The sequence below is a fragment of the Plecotus auritus genome (assembly GCF_963455305.1).
Source record: "Plecotus auritus genome assembly, chromosome: 9".
Taxonomy (NCBI): domain Eukaryota; kingdom Metazoa; phylum Chordata; class Mammalia; order Chiroptera; family Vespertilionidae; genus Plecotus; species Plecotus auritus.
Genome location: NC_137783.1, coordinates 17,202,808 through 17,222,717, shown reverse-complemented (window position 1 = coordinate 17,222,717; position 19,910 = coordinate 17,202,808). Strand labels below are relative to the sequence as shown.

The 19,910-nt window shown below is 37.8% G+C and overlaps 1 protein-coding gene across 2 annotated transcripts in view; it reads left to right on the top strand.

Annotated features, from left to right (window-relative positions):
- SLK (STE20 like kinase) overlaps positions 1-19,910 on the top strand; it is a 47,282-nt gene that overhangs the window by 8,192 nt on the left and 19,180 nt on the right. For both annotated transcript variants that reach the window (XM_080642683.1, XM_080642682.1), the window contains exons 2-9: positions 5,685-5,849; positions 7,841-7,889; positions 8,212-8,361; positions 12,410-12,482; positions 12,642-12,836; positions 14,279-14,360; positions 15,629-15,757; positions 16,115-17,473. In XM_080642683.1, the coding sequence (XP_080498809.1) occupies positions 5,685-5,849; positions 7,841-7,889; positions 8,212-8,361; positions 12,410-12,482; positions 12,642-12,836; positions 14,279-14,360; positions 15,629-15,757; positions 16,115-17,473 (2,202 nt within the window). The remainder of the gene's footprint in view (positions 1-5,684; positions 5,850-7,840; positions 7,890-8,211; positions 8,362-12,409; positions 12,483-12,641; positions 12,837-14,278; positions 14,361-15,628; positions 15,758-16,114; positions 17,474-19,910) is intronic.

The window sequence follows — 19,910 nt, the reverse complement described above, 5'->3', positions numbered from 1 at the left end:
TCCACAGGTTGTTGCTCTATCTGCTGAGCCAAACCGGCTAGGGCGAGATTGTTTCTTTTTAACACTAATATCCATTATATTTGTTTAAAATGTAGTATTACATGCTTAATCAATGTTTATTTCAGTTTTGAGTTTCAGAGTTCTTTAGAACCAGATCCTCATGAATAATTGTTATTTTCAAGCATTAATGTAGGAGGCACTATACTTTCTAATGTAACTTTTATTCATTATATTAAACCAAAAGTTTCCATTGTTGTTTTAATCGGTATCTCCAGGGGAATGGAATAATTAAATCCTATCTAATAAAGAGGGAATATGCTAATTAACCATCACTCCGTCACAAAGATGGCTGCACCCACAGCTGAGGCCAAGTTCCCATAAGGAGCCTTAATGAGCAATCAGCAGGGACCTGAGGCTATGCCCTCCCCCACCTAGCAGGGCTTGACAGGGGACCTCAAGGTGTGCTTCCCGTCCTGGTGCTGGGCTAGGGGACCTCAGGCTGCTCCTCCCACCCCAGCGTCAGGCCGGGGACCTCAGGCCACGCCCCCCACCCCGGCACCAGGCTGGGGAACCTCAGGCCGCACCACCCGCCCCAGTACCGGGCCAGGGGACCTGAGGCTGCGCCCCCCCCCTGCCTGGCAGGGCTTGACAGGGGACCTCAGGCTGCACCCCCTGCCCTGTGGGGCTTGACGGGGGATCTGAGGCTACACCCCCCTGCTGGAGGGGCTTGACAGGGGACCTGAGGCTGTTCCCCCCTCCCAGTGCTAGGCCAGGGGACCTGAGGCTGCGCCCCCCCACCTGGCAGGGCTTGACGGGGGACCTCAGGCCATGCCCCCACCCAGCAGGGCTTGACAGGGGATCTCAGGCTGTGTCCCACACCTGGTGGGGCTTGATGGGGGACCTCAAGGCATGACCCCTGCCCTGGTCTGGGCTGAGGGACCTCAGGCCATGCCCCCCATCCTGGCGCAGGGCCAGGGGACCTGAGGCTATGTCCCCTGCCTGGCGGGGCTTGACAAGGGTGGGACTGGCCGGGTCTGGATCTAGCCCAATGGGGGGTGGTGGCCGGTCGGGTCTGGGTCTCACGTGATTTTGAGGTGCATGTGGGTGGGTGGGGACTTGACTCAGGTTCCATGGTGTGCCCCAGACTCTGACAGGAGGAAGGTTTTCATATACATTTTACTAATTTTCTTTCATCTCTGACACTTCTATTATAGAGAAAGGGCAAATAGCAATATTAAATTATTTCCTCTAATTAATCCCCCCCTTTTTTTTGGTATAGCAAAGGTGGAGATTTATTGAAGAACAAGTGCAGACTCCCACATGGGGAGAGGGAAAGAGTCCCACAGAATGGACTCCCATGTGGGGAGGGGGAAAGGGTCCCCTAATGAATCCCCTTTTAATGTGCACGAATTTCGTGCACCAGGCCACTAGTCTATATATAAAACCCTCATATGCAAGTAGACCAGATGGTGGAATAACCAAACAACCGGTTGCTATGACGTGCACTGACCACCAGGGGGCGCATGTGGAAACATGGTGGGAGTTGGCAGCAGGTGGCAGAGCATGGAACATGGCTGCGGTGGGATGGTGGAGCAGGTGAGCGGGGGTGGGGGGGTGAGAACAAGGCAGGGCATCGGTCACTGTCAACGGGGCGAGCCTCTGGTGGTTACTGAACATTTTTTGCTCCTGTGTGCCACGATCCTGCTTGGTGCTCACACCTGCTGCTGGCCCCGCTCGCACCCACTACCAGCGCCAGAGCTGCCACTTGCACTGGCTGTTGTCGCCCAGCACCAGCCCCAATTGGTTGGTGCCATCAGCAGGTGTGAGCGGTGGTGGTGGTGGGAGCAGGGCTGCTGGCAGACAGGGAACTGGGGCTGTGGCGGGAGGAGCCAGGCAGGGGCGGTGCCGCTCTGCCCACTACAGCCTTGCTGCCCACAGTTCCTTTCAAGGTGCATGAATTCATGCACTGGGCCCCTAGTTGTTACTATAAAGAACTTTAGAGATTATCTAGTGTTATTTTCTCCCTCTTCATGCTATTCCATTCATAAGTAAAAAACATCTTTAAAAACTCTAAGGACATTAGTAGAAGCATGCAGAAGTAAAATGACTTTTAACTCCACTCACAATATCCTTAGTCTATTACCAGAGTTTATATTTTATAGTATGCCTCTTCAAAGAAAGTTCCTCTGGTCTCTTTCTTCCCAGAGTATTATATTAAAACTAGAGGCCCGGAGCACAAAATTTGTGCACGTTGTGTGTGTGTGTGTGTGTGTGTGTGTGTCCCTGTCCCTCAGCCTGGCCTGCATCCTCTCAAAATCTGGGACCCCTCGGGGGATGTCCAACTGGCAGTCGGATATCTCTCTCACAATCGGGGACCGCTGGCTCCTAACCACTCTCCTGTCTGCCTGCCTGATTGCCCCAATCACTCTGCCTGCCTGCCTGATTGCCCCTAACCACTCACCTGCCTGCCTGATTGGCCCTAACTGCTCGCCTGCTCACCTGATTGCCCCTAACTGCCTCTGCCTGCCTGTCTCATCGCCCCGGAATCGAACCCAGGACCCTTTAGTCTGCAGGCCAACGTTCTATCCACTGAGATAAACCAGCTATGGGTGAGCCAAACCAGCTAGGGCTGAAGTCTTTTGTACAAAACATATTATTTGAATCCTAAACATTAGGGTTACTTAATTAGTAATTAGTATTTTTGCCCCTATTTTTTTTCTAAGGAAGTAAAACATAGAAATAATGTACTTAGAAAATGTTAAACAAAAGAGTTCACAGTCAAAAGTTTCTCGAAAGAAAGGTTTTATTGAGCCAAGTGCTAGCCTGAAAGGACCAGGTCTTGGGGCATGAAGTCTAAACCACCAGTAATGTAGCTAGATGGAAAAGTTAGCATGTTCATACTGGCATTGATGGGCGCTTGTGTACATTCTGTTTTGGGGAAGAAAGATTGTTTTGGAAAGAATATACATTGGCTACAGATGGGGGTGGGGTGGGAAAAGATGAACTGGGGGCAATTTTGTGATAGTTACACAATCTATAAGGAACAAATATTTACTAGTGTTGTTTAATTACGGGCAGCAGTCCTGAAAGTTCATGCATACTTGTCTAGTGATTGGCTAGTAGACTCTGGAGATTGATTTAAAGTTCCAACACATATTCAGGAGTGAGAGCACTCTTGTTAGTTGGCCCACAACTGTTAACTGGTTAATTGTTCCAATTTCTTTCTCTGACTCTCCTGTCCACTGTAATTAATTTAGGACATACAGAATTTTTCTTTTGACAAAAAATTCCCATATACAGGCTGATACCTGTTGTGCTTATTCTTTTCTTCATTATTGCCAAGGTTAGATAATAGATCACTAAGAAATCTCACACATACTGAATTTAAAATGCTTTACTATATTTGTAAAAATAATACATGTTCGTTTTTAAAAGCTGAAACAATATGGTATGAAATATAGAAAAAGTCAAAAGCACCTGAAATTCCACCATCCTCACTAGTGAAGTCTTTCTAGATACTTATGAAGCTATCCATATGTGAAAATGGATGTGTAGTTTCTGTAAAATTACATATCTCTCATGTTTAATAAGTTGTGTTTTTTCTCCAGTCACTGATGTCTATGGGCTACTATTCCATCTTAAGAAATATTAATTGATTAGTCAATTCATTTGGCTGTGTAATGTCTCATTGTAGAATTATATTGAATGATTTAAGCAGGTTCTTGTGAATGGACATTTAGTTGATTCAGTTTTCTTACTGTAAATAATACTTTGATGAATATTTTTATACATGCATATTTTTTATTTTGTAAAATTACCTCCTTATGATCAATTCTTAAAAGTGGGATTTGGACTTTTATTTATAATTTGAAACACTTATTAGTAGCTTTTAAAAGTTTGGTATTTTTTTTTTTTAAGTAATCAGTTTTGCTGAAATGATAATGTATAATATTGAAATGTTTTTTAAAAAACCTAATTAGTATTTTAAGATCTGATTAAGATATGCACTTAGCATGGTGCATAACATGCATTAATTAATATTTATGTTTAGGCTATCTTTCAAAATAAGCATTCTATATAATAAAATGCTAATATGCAAATTGACCGAACAGCAGAACAACCGGTTGCTATGACATGCACTGACCACCAGGGGGCAGATGCTCAACACAGGAACTGCCCCCTCGTGGTCAGTGCACTCCCACAATGGGAGCGCCGCTCAGCCAGAAGCCAGGCTCACGGCTGGCGAGTGCAGTGGCAGTGACGGGAGGCTCTCCTGCCTCTGTGTGGCACCTGCCCAGTGGAGAGGAGACAGGAGCTGCTGGGGCTTCTCATACTAGGAGTCTGTCCTCTCTCCTCATGCAGAGGCAGTCCCTGCACATGCGTGTTTCTCTGTGCGCCTCCTCGCTGATTTCACCTCTACTTCTTGGAATCATAATGGGAAGCTGTCACCCATAGTTTGGGTTCCTTGTTCCTTTGCAAGAGTGTTTTATTCTAAACCTCAGAGCGGGGGCTCCCAGACTGCGAGAGGGCGCAGGCCGGGCTGAAGACCACCTCCTCCAGTGCACGAATTTTGTGCACCAGGCCTCTAGGGTAAAAAAAATAAAGAGACAAGCCACTAGTGGGAGAAAATATTTGCAAAAGATATCTGATAAACTATTCAAATATGTAAAGAACTCTTAAAACTTAACTATTAGAAAACCAACAATCTGATTAAAAATGGACAAAAGATCTGAGCAGACATCTCACCAAAGATTTACAGATGGTCACTGAGTACATTAAAAGATGCTCAATACTATATGTCATTAAAACAAGTAGATACCACTATACACCCATGTTAGAATGGTGAAAATCCAAAACATTGACAACACCAAATGCTGACAAGAATGTGGCACAGTAGGAACTCGCATTCATTGCTGGTGGGAGTGAAAAATGGAAGACAGTTTGGCAGTTTCCTACAAAACTAAACATATTCTTATCATATGATCCAGTAATTGTGCTCCTTGGTATTTACCCAAAGGAGTTGAAAACTTACGTTTACACAAAAACCTGCAAATGTATGTTTGTAGCAGCTTTATTTATAATTACTGAAACTTGAAAACAACCAAGATGCCTTCAGTAGGTGATTGGATAAATAAATTCGCACATCTATATAATGAACTATTATTTAGTGCTAAAAAGAAATGAGTTGTCAAACCATGAGAAGACATGGAGAAACCTTAAATGTATGTTACTAAGTGAAAGAAGCCAATCTGAAAGGCTATATACTATGGATTTCTGGAAAAGCAAAACTAGGGAGTAAAAGATCAGTGGCTGCCAGGGGTTTTGAAGAAGGGAGGGATGAATAGATAGTGCATAGAGGATTTTTAGGGCAGTGAAACTATTTTGTATAATATAGTGGTGGACACATGTCATGCATTTGTCAAAATCAATTGACTGTATACCAAATGTAAACAGTGGTCCGAGAGTGATAATGATGTGTCAAGAGGGCATTAATTGTAACAAATGTGCAGAATCTTGATAGTGTGGGAGGCTCTGCATGTGTAGAAGCAGGGAGTATATGGAAACTTTGTACTTTCTGCTCAACTTTGCTGTGAACCTAAAACTATTCTAAAAAATTAAGTTTATTAAAAATAAAATTAAAAAACTAAGTATGCATTGAGATATTTTTGATCTTATATTTTTAGGCCCAGAATAAAGAGACCAATGTTTTAGCTGCTGCAAAGGTGATTGACACCAAATCTGAAGAAGAACTTGAAGATTACATGGTTGAAATTGATATTTTAGCATCTTGTGATCACCCAAATATAGTCAAACTTTTAGATGCTTTCTATTATGAGAACAATCTTTGGGTAAGTATTTTCTGTTGATCTATAGGAGTAGTCAAAATGAATTAATTGTCCTAAAGAGGTTTATAAGTTTTGAAAGCCTATTTTGTATATAACCTCTTTTGTTTAGTTACTTGTGTTGAGAGTTATCTGCGGATGGGAGGATCATTGACAACACAGTTACCCTTAACTTCAACAGATACAGGGGTAGGCAAAGGCAGGTTTACATTTACTCATATGGAAAAAGACATGCAAGTTGTGATTATTACAATAGCTTTATTAACTCTGTGTTTTGTGACTCACAATTGTAAACCTACTTTGCCCACCCGTGTATTCAGATGTGTATTTCAGATTGTACCATATTTCATGATTGTTTGACATTGGACATTGACAATGGAGAAACTTGGTTAGAATATTAAATTTCCTAAACTATGAAATTAGATAGCCTTTTTTTATTTTTTTTAAATCTTAGCATTTACTTAAAAAATTTTAAAAGTTTCTTTTGCTTATAATTTTATTACCCTAAATTTTTTCTAAATCATGTAATAAATTATAAAATGCTTACTAGAAATGTTACATATTTGTCTTATATAATCAGGCCCTGCTTTAGTACATGATATAAGTAGTTCAGGCTATATGTATAAATTATGTTCATTTTTAGAAAATATTAGACACAAGTAGATATAAAAATTAATGTTTATTATAGTAACCAGTCTCTTGCTCTGCACCAACACTAATTTAATCAAGAGGGCTTTTTGAAATGCAGTTTTTGTTTTTCTCCTTGAAGGAAGAAGCAAAGTGTTAAGACAGAAGAGTAGGTAGTACAAATAATACCTGACTAGGAATCAAAGGCCTATATTTTTTGATCCTGGTGTTGCTAGGAGCTTAAATAAATCAATTAACTTTTATGAGTCTGTGTACTCATAGGATGAGTTAATGACCTACCTCCCAACATCATTTATTTTTTAAATGATGTAATGCATTTAAAAACAATTTGTAATTGGCAAGCATCTGTGAAAAATAAATTGTTATTATATAGAGGGAAAACAAAACAGGAAGGTATGTAATTTGTTAATATTTGTAATTTTAAAAAGTTAGTTATTATTTCTGTGATATCTTTTAATGTAGCTGATCAGGTCTCTTAAAAAATGTTTCCAGAGATTATGATAAAAATGAACTCCTAGATGATTTAATAAAGAGATAAGATATTCAAGACTATTATAAAATAAAAAGTTGGACAACTCTGAAGGGACAGGTTAGTGGGAGAAGTAGACATTAATTAACCAAAGCGTCATAGTCAAAATTACAACTGTGATAAGGGTTAAGAAGGAAAGGTACGTGCTGGTATGTACCAGGGAGGTCTGGGAAGACATCCATCAGGAAGTGATAATTGAGCTAGGATCTGAAGGTTTTATGTATATCGTGTTTTTTTTAACTCGAAGTCTCTATATTTTCCGGATTCCTATTAGTAAAGCTAAAAATGCTACATTGGATCACTTAAATCACAATAGTTACCTTAAAAATGAAAGTAATAAAATCATTCAGGAGTGATGAAATGGATATATAGTATTTCCTGGCCCTGGCTGGGTTGCTCAGTTAGAGTGTTGTTCCTATACACTAAGCGGGTTTGATCCCCAGTCAAGGCACACACAAAAGACAACCAATGAATGCATAATGGGTGGAACAGTGGGTCCATGTTTCTTTCTCTCAAATCAATAAATTAAAAAAAATACTATCCTGAAGAAAAATTCTATGCCTGGTTATTTTAGACAAGCAGGCACGCTAAAGATGGTGATTAACAAAAAAGCACATACTTCCAGAATGTGTTCTTTTTGTGCTTTCTCAAATGATTATCATTAAGACTCCTAACACTTTTAACACTTGTATGGTTAGCATAATATTATTTCCATAGTCCAGTTAAATTGACAGCTATTTTTTATCCTTTTTGCTAAATTGAAGAAAAAATACTCAAACTCAAGGTTGTATTAAATGCATGCTTTTTTATATGCCTGTAGATCCTCATTGAATTTTGTGCAGGTGGAGCAGTGGATGCTGTGATGCTTGGTAAATACCTTTTTTCCTTCATATCTTAAATTACACTTAATAAAAATTGATGGATTTCAAACATTTATGCATATATCTTATTGTTAGGTGAAGTTCAATCAGTTAAGAAATCAGCTTAATTATATTTTTAATATTCTTAGACAATTGTAATAAAATTCTAAAATTAAATGAGTATAATATATGAGGAAAGTAATCTTGTAGATATTCAGTTCTTCTAAAATAAATTCACTATATAAATCATTGACAATGATGGTAAAAGTAAGAGCCTGCTGACATGTTTTCACTGTGTAAAAATGCAGATTTGTTTACTTTTTCCTTACAGAACTTGAGCGACCATTAACTGAGTCCCAAATACAAGTAGTTTGTAAACAGACCTTAGAGGCATTGAACTACTTACATGATAATAAAATCATCCACAGAGATCTAAAGGCTGGCAACATTCTCTTTACCCTAGATGGAGATATTAAGTTGGGTAAGTTTATTTCCTTAAATAAGACATTGGAATTTGTGCTTTTTATCTTCATTTCTTTTATTATGGTGAAATATACTTAACAAAATTTACCATTTAATCATTTTTAAGTGTACAGTTCTGTATCATTAAGTTCATTCACATTGTTGTACAACTATTAGCACTATCCAAAACTTTTCATCTTCTCCAACTGAAACTCTTTATTATTATTATTATTTTTAATATATTTTATTGATTTTTTTACAGAGAGGAAGGAAGAGGGATAGAGAGTTAGAAACATCGGTGAGAGAGAAACATCGATCAGCTGCCTCCTGCACACCTCCCACTGGGGATGTGCCCGCAACCAAGTTACGTGCCCTTGACCGGAATCGAACCTGGGACCTTTCAGTCCGCAGGCCGACGCTCTATCCACTGAGCCAAACCGGTTTTGGCCAGCTGAAACTCTTTAAACACTAGCTCCTCATTGCGCTGTCTCCCACAACCTCTGGCAACCACTGTTAACTTTTCTCTTTCTATGAATTTGACAACTCCAGGTACCTCATATAAACGGAATCAGACAATATTTGTCCTTTCGTGTCTGGCTTATTTTACTTAGCATGTCTTCAAGGTTCATCCATTTTGTAGCATGTGTCAATTTCCTTCCTTTTAAAAGCTGAATAGTATTTATGTATATGCCACATTTGGTTTATCCTTTCATCCATTAATGGACACTTTGGTTGCTTCTACCTTTTGGCTCTTGTGAATAATGCTGCTATGGACATTGGTGTACAAATACCTGTTTGAGCCCTTGATTTCAATTCTTTTGGGTATTCCAAAAGTGGAATTGCTGGATCATATGGTGATTCTGTGCTAATTTTTTTGAGGAACCACCATATAATTTTCCATAGTAGTTTCACCATTTTATGTTCTTATCAGCAATGCACAAGGATTCCAATTTCTCCACATCCTTGCTAATTTACGGGTGTGGAGTGGTAATGGGTATGAATTTGTTTATCTGCTATTGCATTCCTCTTAATTTAGTCTTTTTTTTCCTAAATGATTTTTTATTTCTAATTTTCTCAAGTTCTGCCATCTCATTTCTGAGTTTTTGTAATTCTGACTTAATGTTACTCTTTTATGTTTTACCTCACCTAAGGATATATTGTATTGATTTTTTTTTTTAATTGAAAGAGAGGAAATGGGAGGGAAGAGAGAGAGAGCGAGAGAGAGAAAGAGAGAAACGTTGATGTGAGAAACATTGATTGGTTGCCTCCCACATGCTCCCCAACTGGGGACCAAATCTGTTCCCTGACTGGGAATTGAACCCACAACCTTTTGGTGTACAGGATAACACTCCAACCAACTGAGCCACCCGGCTAGGATTGTCTTACATCATTTTTTGAAGTCTTGTAGCTCATTTTGAAATAGTTATGTTATAATTTTGATTCATTTTTTGGTGAATGTTTTTCTGTAAATGTATTAAAACCTTATTTGAATATAAGAATATACTGTTGTGTAAAATAATGTATACTTTAAAAAATAAGTATATTTTTGAAGATCTAGGAATGCCAAATAGTTTTGAGTTGGTTGACATTTAAAATAGTTTCAATTTCTGTTTAATTAATTTATAAATACAGAGAACCTTCCATTTCTTTTATACCCTGTTAAATAATATTTATAAGTATAGAGTTATACTATCCTCAAGAATCATATTGCAATACTCCAATTTTTATGATCTTACTGGATCACATAATTGCAAGTAAAAATAAGTATGTAAAAATGCTATTTTAACAGGCCAGTGTGTACATGTCACATCATTATAAGTAGAAATACGAAGCACATGGCAAACTTAATTTTTCCCTTTGCACAGAAAAAACAAAGATGCCTTTTGTACCTCCTGTTCATTAGAGTGCTTGGAGAGGTATGAATGTTGACAGTAAACAGTTGTTGTTTAGGCCTGTTTCTGGACCTCCTTCCTCAGTTATGTTCATAGGGGAGAGAGTTAAAAAGAATAGTGTTAATAGGTTCTAGGAAAACAATGGAATAAGTACTGAGCTGACTTTACCTGAGTCCAGAACCTCTCTGGCAGAATTTCATATTGTGATCTCAGCTCCTTCCTCCAGGAATTTAAGAGAAGCTTGTAAGTAGAGGAGGTGGGGGGGTGGCAATAGGGGTGAGGAGTCCTGAATAAATCTATATTGTATCTTCTGTAAATAATATATTCCAAGTATAATATGTTCTGTTTGCTTCTTTATTAATTTAATTATAAAACATTAATTCAATATCTAATGTAATGAAGGATTTTGTACACTACGTTAGGAAGCTTGAACTTCATTCCATAGGCAATAGGTAGCTGCTTATTTATGTTTAAGCAGGAGAACTACATGGTCAAAAAAAAAAAAAAAGAGAGAGAGAACCATATAATAAATACAAATAATTAGATTACAAAGCAGGACTTAATGAGTTTTAAGAGTTCTACCAACACAATATCCCAAAAGTTAGAATTATAGATATGGTTAATAATAGTAGCTACCATTTACTGTGCTAGGCCTTGGGGCATAAATACTAAATGCTGGATTTTGGTATTTAATTTTGAGAATTGTTGGCATGTCAAACATGAAACCTTGAAAGATAGATAGATGTATGGCATGAGGTAATTTAGGCAGCTATAGCAGTTTTATGTTGCTATTAATGGTTGTCTCTGCTGTAAACTTAAAAGATGGTGTTTAACAGCAGCTTTATATTGTTGCTGTTCTCTAAAATTTATATTTTTTTGAGTGGCTTAAAACCACACTGATTTATTCTCTTACAGTTCTGAAGGTCAGAAGTCCTAATGTTAAGGTGTTGGCAGGGCTGCATTCCTTTTAGAGACTCCAAGGGATAATCCATTTCTTTAGCAAAAGCTTCTAGAGGCTGCCTGCATTCTTTGGCTCACGGATCCATCCTCCATCTTCAAAACTAGCATCTTCTCTTTCTGTGATTTGGAGCCTCCTTTCCTTCTTATAAGGAGCCTTGGGATTCCAGTGACAAACCTGGGTAATTCAGGATAATTGCTCTGTCTTGATTTAATCACATCTGCAAAGTCCCTTATGTGAAGTGTTGTGATGTACTTTTAGTTCAGAGGATTAGGATTTGGACATCTTTGGGGACCATTATTTTGCCTACCACAAGGGAAGGGGCAAGCAATTTGGCAATATCTGCCAAAATTACAGATACAGCTTTGGCTGGTGTGGCTCAGTTGGTTGTGCATGTCTTGAAGGGTTGCTGGTTGGATTCCTGGTCAGGGCACATGTCTGGGTTGTTGGCTTGACCCCTGTAGGGAGTGTGTAGGAGGCAGCTGATTGATGTTACACTCTCATTTCGATGTTTTTCTCTCTTCCTTCCTCTCTCTCAGTGTCTATGCAGTCTCCACTTCCTGTCCTTGGTTATCAGGGTTCTCTCCAGCTAGTCTTCAATTGATTATTCAGGGTATTTTTTTTTTTTTTTTTGTATTTTAGTTGTAATTCCAGTTTGGTTCTGGGAATGTGTCTGTGTAGTAGTATCCACTTATTCTGCCACCATTTTTAATCTCCTCTGTGCTCTATAATTTAAATAAGAAAACATGGTTCCTAATTTTTTTCTTTGTAATATAATCTTCTGAGGAAGTTAGCAAGCCATATGCTGTCATAAAGGCTACTTTGGTATAATTTCTGTTTTTCGCACTACAGAAAAATGTTTATATCTATTTAATTATAATATAGCACTAGTTGACATTTGTTTTGAAATGGATAGACTGGTCTGTTTTAAAGTTACAATCTTGTTCTTCAATTCTGGAGAATTTGTGAACTGAAGATGTATAAAAATGGTGGTATTAAGTGTGTTAATGATGGAATCTTTTCTGCATCATTTTTGGTGAGTAGGTGTGATAGAAAGAGGGTGGTCAAAATTAGGATGGTAGAGAAGTTTATTTTCCTTACCCTTTAATAAGAATGGCCTTATGAAGGACTTGATATGTTTTCCCAAACTTCACTGACTACAGGGAACTTGGCTTAAACACTGTCATTAACACTTCTGTATAATTATTTATTTCAAGCGGATTTTGGAGTATCAGCTAAAAACACAAGGACAATCCAAAGAAGAGATTCATTTATTGGCACACCATATTGGTATGTATTAATTTTTATGGATTTACAGGTTAGTTATATCAGCAGTTATTATACTCATTAATTTATTCACATAATTGGTGATACTGTCTATCTTTTATAAGGGTTGCAATCACTATTCTTAAGTTAAACATCTTAACTTCCCATTTTCTGTTTTCATAGGATGGCTCCTGAGGTAGTCATGTGTGAAACATCGAAGGACAGACCCTATGACTACAAAGCTGATGTTTGGTCCCTGGGTATCACTTTAATAGAAATGGCTGAGATAGAACCACCACATCATGAATTAAACCCAATGCGAGTGCTGCTAAAAATAGCAAAATCTGAGCCTCCTACATTAGCACAACCATCAAAATGGTAAAATATTCTAAACAAAGCTTTTTAAGAAGTAAAACTTGACGCTTTATTCTTCCAACTTTCCAAGAATATTTAAATTTATGGTACAAAGACTATATGAAGTAGAAAACTGATTTTTGGTATAGTTTCAAGACTTAAGGACCATTTAAACTCTTAAAACTAACTTTTCCCATAATTTTTTCTTTTAAATCCTCACCCGAGGATATTTTTCCATTGATTTTTTAGAGAGAGTGGGAGAGAGAGGGAAAGACAGAACTATTAGTGTCAGAGAAATATATCGATTGGTTGCCTCCTGCACATGCCCTGAACGGGGCTGGGCCGGGGGAGAGGGAGGCTGCAACTGAGGTACACGCTCTTGACCAGAATCGAACCCGGGACCCTTTGGCTCTATCCACTGAGCAAAACCGGCTAGGGCCCCATAACTTTAAAAAAAAATCAATTTTAGAGAGTGAGGGAAGGTAAGAGAGAGGGAGAGAGAAAGAAAGAAACATCGGTATGAGAGAGACACATTGACAGTGGATCAAATCCACAACTTAGGTATGTGCTGTGACCAGGAATCAAATCTAACCTTCAGTTGCCAGGACTGCTCTCCAACTAGCTGAACCACACTGGCCAGGGGTTTTCCTATAAATTTGAAGATACCAGTGACTTGAGTTCTACACAAAAAAAGTATTTTCTGTTCTATGAGAAAGTGAGGCATATATCTGACCTATATTTGTAGAATTTAATATAGAAGAATTTTTGTGACTTGGCATACTTGTGAATATATGGTTATATCTCATTGGTTAAAACTTTGAATCTACTTACTTATATGTGTAAATTGTATTTATAAATAAACTAGAGGCCCAGTGCACAAAATTTGTGCACAGGGTGGGGGGGTGGGGGCTGTCCCTCAGTCTGGCCTGCACCCTCTCGCAATCTGGGACTGCTGGCTCCTAACCGCTCACCTGCCTGCCTGCCTGCCTCATCGCCCCTAACCCCTTTGCCTGCCTGCCTGATCACCCCTAACCACTCATCTGCCTGTCTGATCACCCCTATCCCCTCTGCCTGCCTGCCTGATCACCCTTAACCACTCGCCTGCCTGATCACCCCTAACCACTCATCTGCCTGCCTGATCACCCCTATCTCCTCTGCCTGCCTGCCTGATCACCCCTAACCACTTGCCTTCCTGCCTGATTGCCTGTAACCGTCTCTGCCTCAGCCCCTGCTGTCGTGGCTTTGTCCGGAAGGACGTCTGGAAGGTCGTTCAGCTGTCTGGTCTAATTAGCATATTATGCTTTTATTATAGATAACTAATAAAATCTTAATATTCTCATTAACTAGTTTTTTTATGTTGAGTAATACTATTGTATACATAATGAAACTTAATTTATTAGAGTTTTGTTTGATTTTAATAACACGAAAGTAAAATAGGATGTCATTGTTAAAATTTTATTTTGAAGGTCTTCGAATTTTAAGGACTTTCTAAAGAAATGCTTGGAAAAAAATGTGGATTCCAGGTGGACAACATCTCAGCTACTACAGGTAAGATAAGATTCATTCATTGTGCTCTTTTTACACTTGAGTTTCCTTGTGGAAACTCAAAATACATTATAGTAGTTAACATTTATTTTATCAACATATATTAGTAGGTGCTGCCATTGCTAAAAGGCATTTAACTTATAAGTCATTCCTTCTGTGCTTTTTTGATTGCGTTTGTGTTCTTTCATTTTGTTAGTTATATCTGCTTTGTTAGTTGCTTCCATTTTGTTTCTCATCTCTCTTAAGGGTAAATGTTGATTTTAACAAATAGTGTTAAAGTGATTGGATAATTTTGATTTATAGTGAGACCTGTTTATAATATTTGAAATAAAACATAGTCAAATAGTTAATATTACAGGTGAACACAAAGAATGGCAAATATTGAGGCACTTACTGTTAGGTTGAGTTACTGTATAACTCCTACATTATCATGTTTTCAAAAACATGATAATGTAGGAGTTATAGGAAAAGTTAGTTATACATATTTATGTTGAGGGGGTGGTGAAAGCAGGAAAAATTGCCTTGTTCTGTGCAATAAGAATTCCCTGGGACACACTTACTTTTATTATTTTACTACGTCCACATTTGAAAGCCTTAGTCTGTGACAGACACTGTTAAGTGCCAAGTACACAGAGATAATGAAGTGTCTTCTTACTCTTAAGAATATTAGAACCATGAGCATAACCAATGGACACAGACAGTAGTGGGGTGAGGGCATGTGCTGGGGGGTGGGAGCGGCTGGGGAAAGGTCAATGGGGGAAAAGGAGACTTTTGTAATACTTTAAACAATAAAGAATTAAAAAAAAAAAAGAATATTAGAACCATGTCAAAAAAGCAGATGTTTGTAGACACTTTTAACTTTAAAAATTTATTTTATTTAGGCTTTAAACTGGATTTATATATATTGCTACTTTTTAAGAACTGGTATTGTACAGTTAACTTGAAACGTACTTTAAATTTAAATTTAGTTTTTATATTACGAAATTTTCAAACATACACAAAAGTACGTGTACTTATAGATATAATGTCATTATTTTTGACATATTTCCTTCAGATTCTTTAAAAAGGTACAAGTAGGGGTTGCAGGCCCCTGTTCAATCCCCTTTACCTTCTTCCTTTCCTAGATGTAATATTACTTGATGGTGTTGATATTTTTCCTAACTATGTATTCATATTTTCACCACATAATAATGTGTTTTTTGTTTTGAAACTTACTCTATGAGCAAGCATTTCAGGTGTTATTGAGCATGCTCTTTTTAATGATCTGACAGCATCCTTTTGTTACTGTGGATTCCAACAAACCAATCCGAGAATTGATTGCAGAGGCAAAGGCTGAAGTAACAGAAGAAGTTGAAGATGGTAAAGAGGAGGAAGAGGATGAAGAAACAGAAAATTCTCTGGTCAGTATAATAGAAAGGAAATTTTATTTAGGTAATTTTTAGAGTTGGGTTTTGAGGTATGATTATACCTGTATTTAATGATTAGTTGATGGGTAGCAGTGCAAACCTTTAATTTTAGAGATGAAGATTAATAGCAAGTTTACTCTTGTTATCCCATTTTTGTCATATTTATTATGTGAAGATTTATCAGTTCTTTAAACTACTTTTATAACTTCATCAGATTTACTGAATAAATATATTAGATCATTATATATGAAGTAGATAACTTTAAAATATAAATAAATAAATAAAGTAAGTAAAATGTTGTTTTGGTCACCATCTTGTTTTAACACTAAAAATATATAAAACCTTTTCCAGCCAATACCTGCAAGTAAGCGTGCCTCCTCTGACCTCAGTATTGCCAGCTCTGAAGAAGATAAACTTTCACAAAATGCTTGTATTTTGGAATCTGTATCAGAAAAAACAGAACGTAATACTCCTGAAGATAAATTTAACAGCAGAGTTCTTAATGAAAAACCCACTACTGAAGAGCCTGAAAAAGGTGTGGAGGTTATTGATGAAACTTTAGGAGCTATGGCTGAACTCCATACTAGAACAATAATAATCAAGGAAAATGGAAGAGAGGAGAAGAGACCCAAGCTTGAAAATCTGCCTGACATAGAAGACCAAGAAAGAGTAGACATGAAGTCAATCAACGAAGGAAAAGAGAATAATATAACTGTAGAAACAAATATTGAACAGAGTCTGAAACCTGAGGAAGAAAGGGATCAGGAAAAGCAACAGATATTTGAAAATAAGGTTATAAAATCTGAAGAAGAAGAAATTAAAGATACTATTATGCAAACAATTGATTTAGTTTCTCAAGAGACTGGAGAAAAGGAGGTAGATATTCAAACAATTGACAATGAAGTTGAGCTTACAAAGAAAGACACCCAAGAGAATTTGGGAAAAGATGAGAAAACGAAAAAAGATGTAATCAGTGATACAAGTAATGCAGTAGGAACAAGTGAGGCCATAGATGTTGCTCAGAAGACAGTTGAAAACAATGCTAAGGACGCTCAGAGTAATGATGGGAAAGAAAAGGTTGAAGCAGGTCAGGAATTAGCAAGTAAACCCATGGAGGGTCCTGAGGTTGGTGGTACTGAGGAAGTTTCTCTTAGAGAAATAGTTGAAACTAATGAGATAGATCAAAGATCTATAGAAGGTAAAGGTGAGAAACAGTTAATCAGCAGTTCTGAGAACATAGTGGAGACCACTGAGGAAACCAGGACAAACGAAGTTGAAATTACTGAGTCAAGTAGCACTAAAGAAATAGAGGTCAGAAGTGCAGTGATTCATACTGACCAAAAGCCTTCAGGAAGTGAAACACAGGATGCTCATGAAGCCACTACTCGGACAGATACAGAGCAAAAAGAGATTCCATGTGAAGTGCCAATTAAAAGAGAACCTGACGTTGCTGCCACTTCACAGCCCAGTGAACCTCAGCCTGTTCCAATACCTAGTATTAATATCAACTCTGATGGTGCAGAAAATAAAGGAGAAATAGGTGCTTTATCAAAAATTGAAACCATGTTGCTACCAGAATCTGAGACTCAAAAGGAAAATGATACTGATTCGGGCACTGGTTCTACTGCTGATAATAGCAGCATTGACTTGAATTTATCCATCTCTAGCTTCCTAAGCAAAACTAAAGACAGTGGATCAATATCTTTACAAGTAAGTGTACATGAGTCCTTGTTCCGGTTTTTCTTTGTCATTTTGGTAATTTAGAGTTTATGTGAAACTGATGTCTTGAAAATGAGGCAGCACTAAATCAGTGTAGTATTTACTACCCCTATAAAATTCTTAAGGCCTACAAAGGCAATCAATTAACAGAACCAAGGAGAGAGGTTGTGGATGTGACCTTTAAATTTTTTGGTAGTACCTACTTATTTTTGCCAACTTGATATAAACAGTATATATTATTGCTTAGTGTGATTTGGGTTCTCTTATTGTACATAGGTAGATACTATTTTAGCAAGAATCAATAGTATATGAGAGAATTGAGAAAGAATGATCTTTTTAAAAGCACGTTTAGGGTGTAAACAGTCCTTGATTTAACATTGGCCCACACAGATGACCACTGTTGCTTCTTCCTCAGTAATAGCCATCACTACTGCCATGAGAAACCATTGTGGAAAAACAAACAAAACTAAAACCCAGCACACTTGCAGCTCCTAAATATTAGTGTGCTTAAGACTTAGCAGGGGGGAGCTATATAGGAGTATGGAGTGGGGCCCAAGAATCAGTATTTGTAACAAAAGATCCCATGGAATTTTGATGCAGGTGAACCATGGACAAAGAGTTTGGGTTGACAGGTAGCAGAAGACAAGACTGTGAAAAGCAGAAACAACTTAGGAAAACAGACCTTATGGACAAGACTAGGGCATGACTAATCAGCCTGCCTATCTGCCTCAGATTATTACATCTTGCCTAGATAGTCTTCATTTTATTTTTGTTTCACTGACTGAAATTCTATTAATCTGAAGTCCATTCACTGACTTATTGAGTAATGCAACTATGTATGGTAACATTTAAGTTACACTATAAAAAGATACTAATTTTTAAAAAATGCAAATGCTTTGAGAATTAAGGTCATGTTAATTATGGATATTTTAGTAGGAACTGAAGAAATGGAAAGTTTGGAGGTTATGGGGATGTAGATCTGTTTTGGGAGCAAGCCCACTTTAGATTTTAGAGGAAGCCTGGTTAGGGTGCTAAGGGGGAGGAGAGGAAACTGGAAGCCTGGAGAATAGAACAGTAAGAGGTTGCAAAAAGGTGACTGGAAAGTGACAGACAGTTTAAAATTCTAATGCATTTAGAAAATACTAATGAGTTTAGTATTTTTACATCCTACTTTTGCTCCTTCTGCTTTGTAAGCTTTCCCCCATATCAAAACCTAGTAATTATCTGTTCTGAATACTTATATTTTTACCATGTTTATGTATTTGTAGGAGTGTTATATTTTTATTTTTTGTTTACATTTAAAAAACATTTGGATATCAGTTGAGGAATCAAGAGTTTGGTCTTAATAGAGTGGTAGGCAGCTCTCCCTCTCAGGTTTCCCACCAGGTATGTTACTTTTCTCTTTCCCTCTCCTAAGCTCCAAGGGCCCTTCTGCCTCTGTAACTTGTTTCCTGAGCTTAGCAGCCCAACTGGCTCACTTCTACTACCTTTGTAACTTTCTAAATAAACTTTCTCTTTTAGTTTGAAAAAAAAGAAAAAAAGAATGGTAGGCAATAGTTAGCGGGCAAATATGGTTCTTTTGAGGTGCAATAGAAGTACTATCTTGCTAATAACTCTAAAATCACACATTCATCTCCAGCTCTGAAATGGAGAGCAGAGCTGTTGATATTGTTGCTGATGAAATAGCTTTTGGTTCCTAGTCCTGGCAGTGTTTAAAAATTACCTGGGAGCCTTTTCAAAATATAAGTTCCCAGCTACCCTTAACCCTATTGATTTAGAGCAGGGGTCCTCAAACTTTTTAAACGGGGGGCCAGTTCACTGTCCCTCAGACCGTTGGAGGGCCGGACTATAGTTAAAAAAGACAAACTATGAACAAATTCCTATGCGCACTGCGGGCCCGGGACGAGTCGGCTGCTAAGCAGGACAGGCAGCGGCATCTGGTGCGCCGGATAAATGTCCTCGGCGGGCCGCAGTTTGAGGACGCCTGAAGAGTCTTTAAGGGATGAGCCCCAGGAATTCAATTTTGTTTTGTCAGTGGTCCTAAACTGAAAGCAGAGGTATATGAGAACCTACAAGGTGAAAAGAGGAAGAAAAACTAATGGTTAACATGTAAAAGTTATACTAATTAGTCACTTATGTGAATTGATCCTTACCACTGTAAGGGTTCTTATCTGATTATGATGTGGTATCATAAAAATTATACATGCACATCATGAAAACTCATACTTTGACTTGAAAAATTTAGATTTCATCTGTAAAGTCATGTGAAAGTCAAATAAGATGATATAACTGGTTCTACATGTGAGTCTTATTGCTTTATATTCTTACTTTATATGTGTAGTCTTAATGGTTATTCAATTTTTTTTAAAGAAGAAAATGCTTTCTATCTTTAGTATTGCTCATATAAAGCCTAACTAAAATAAAATCT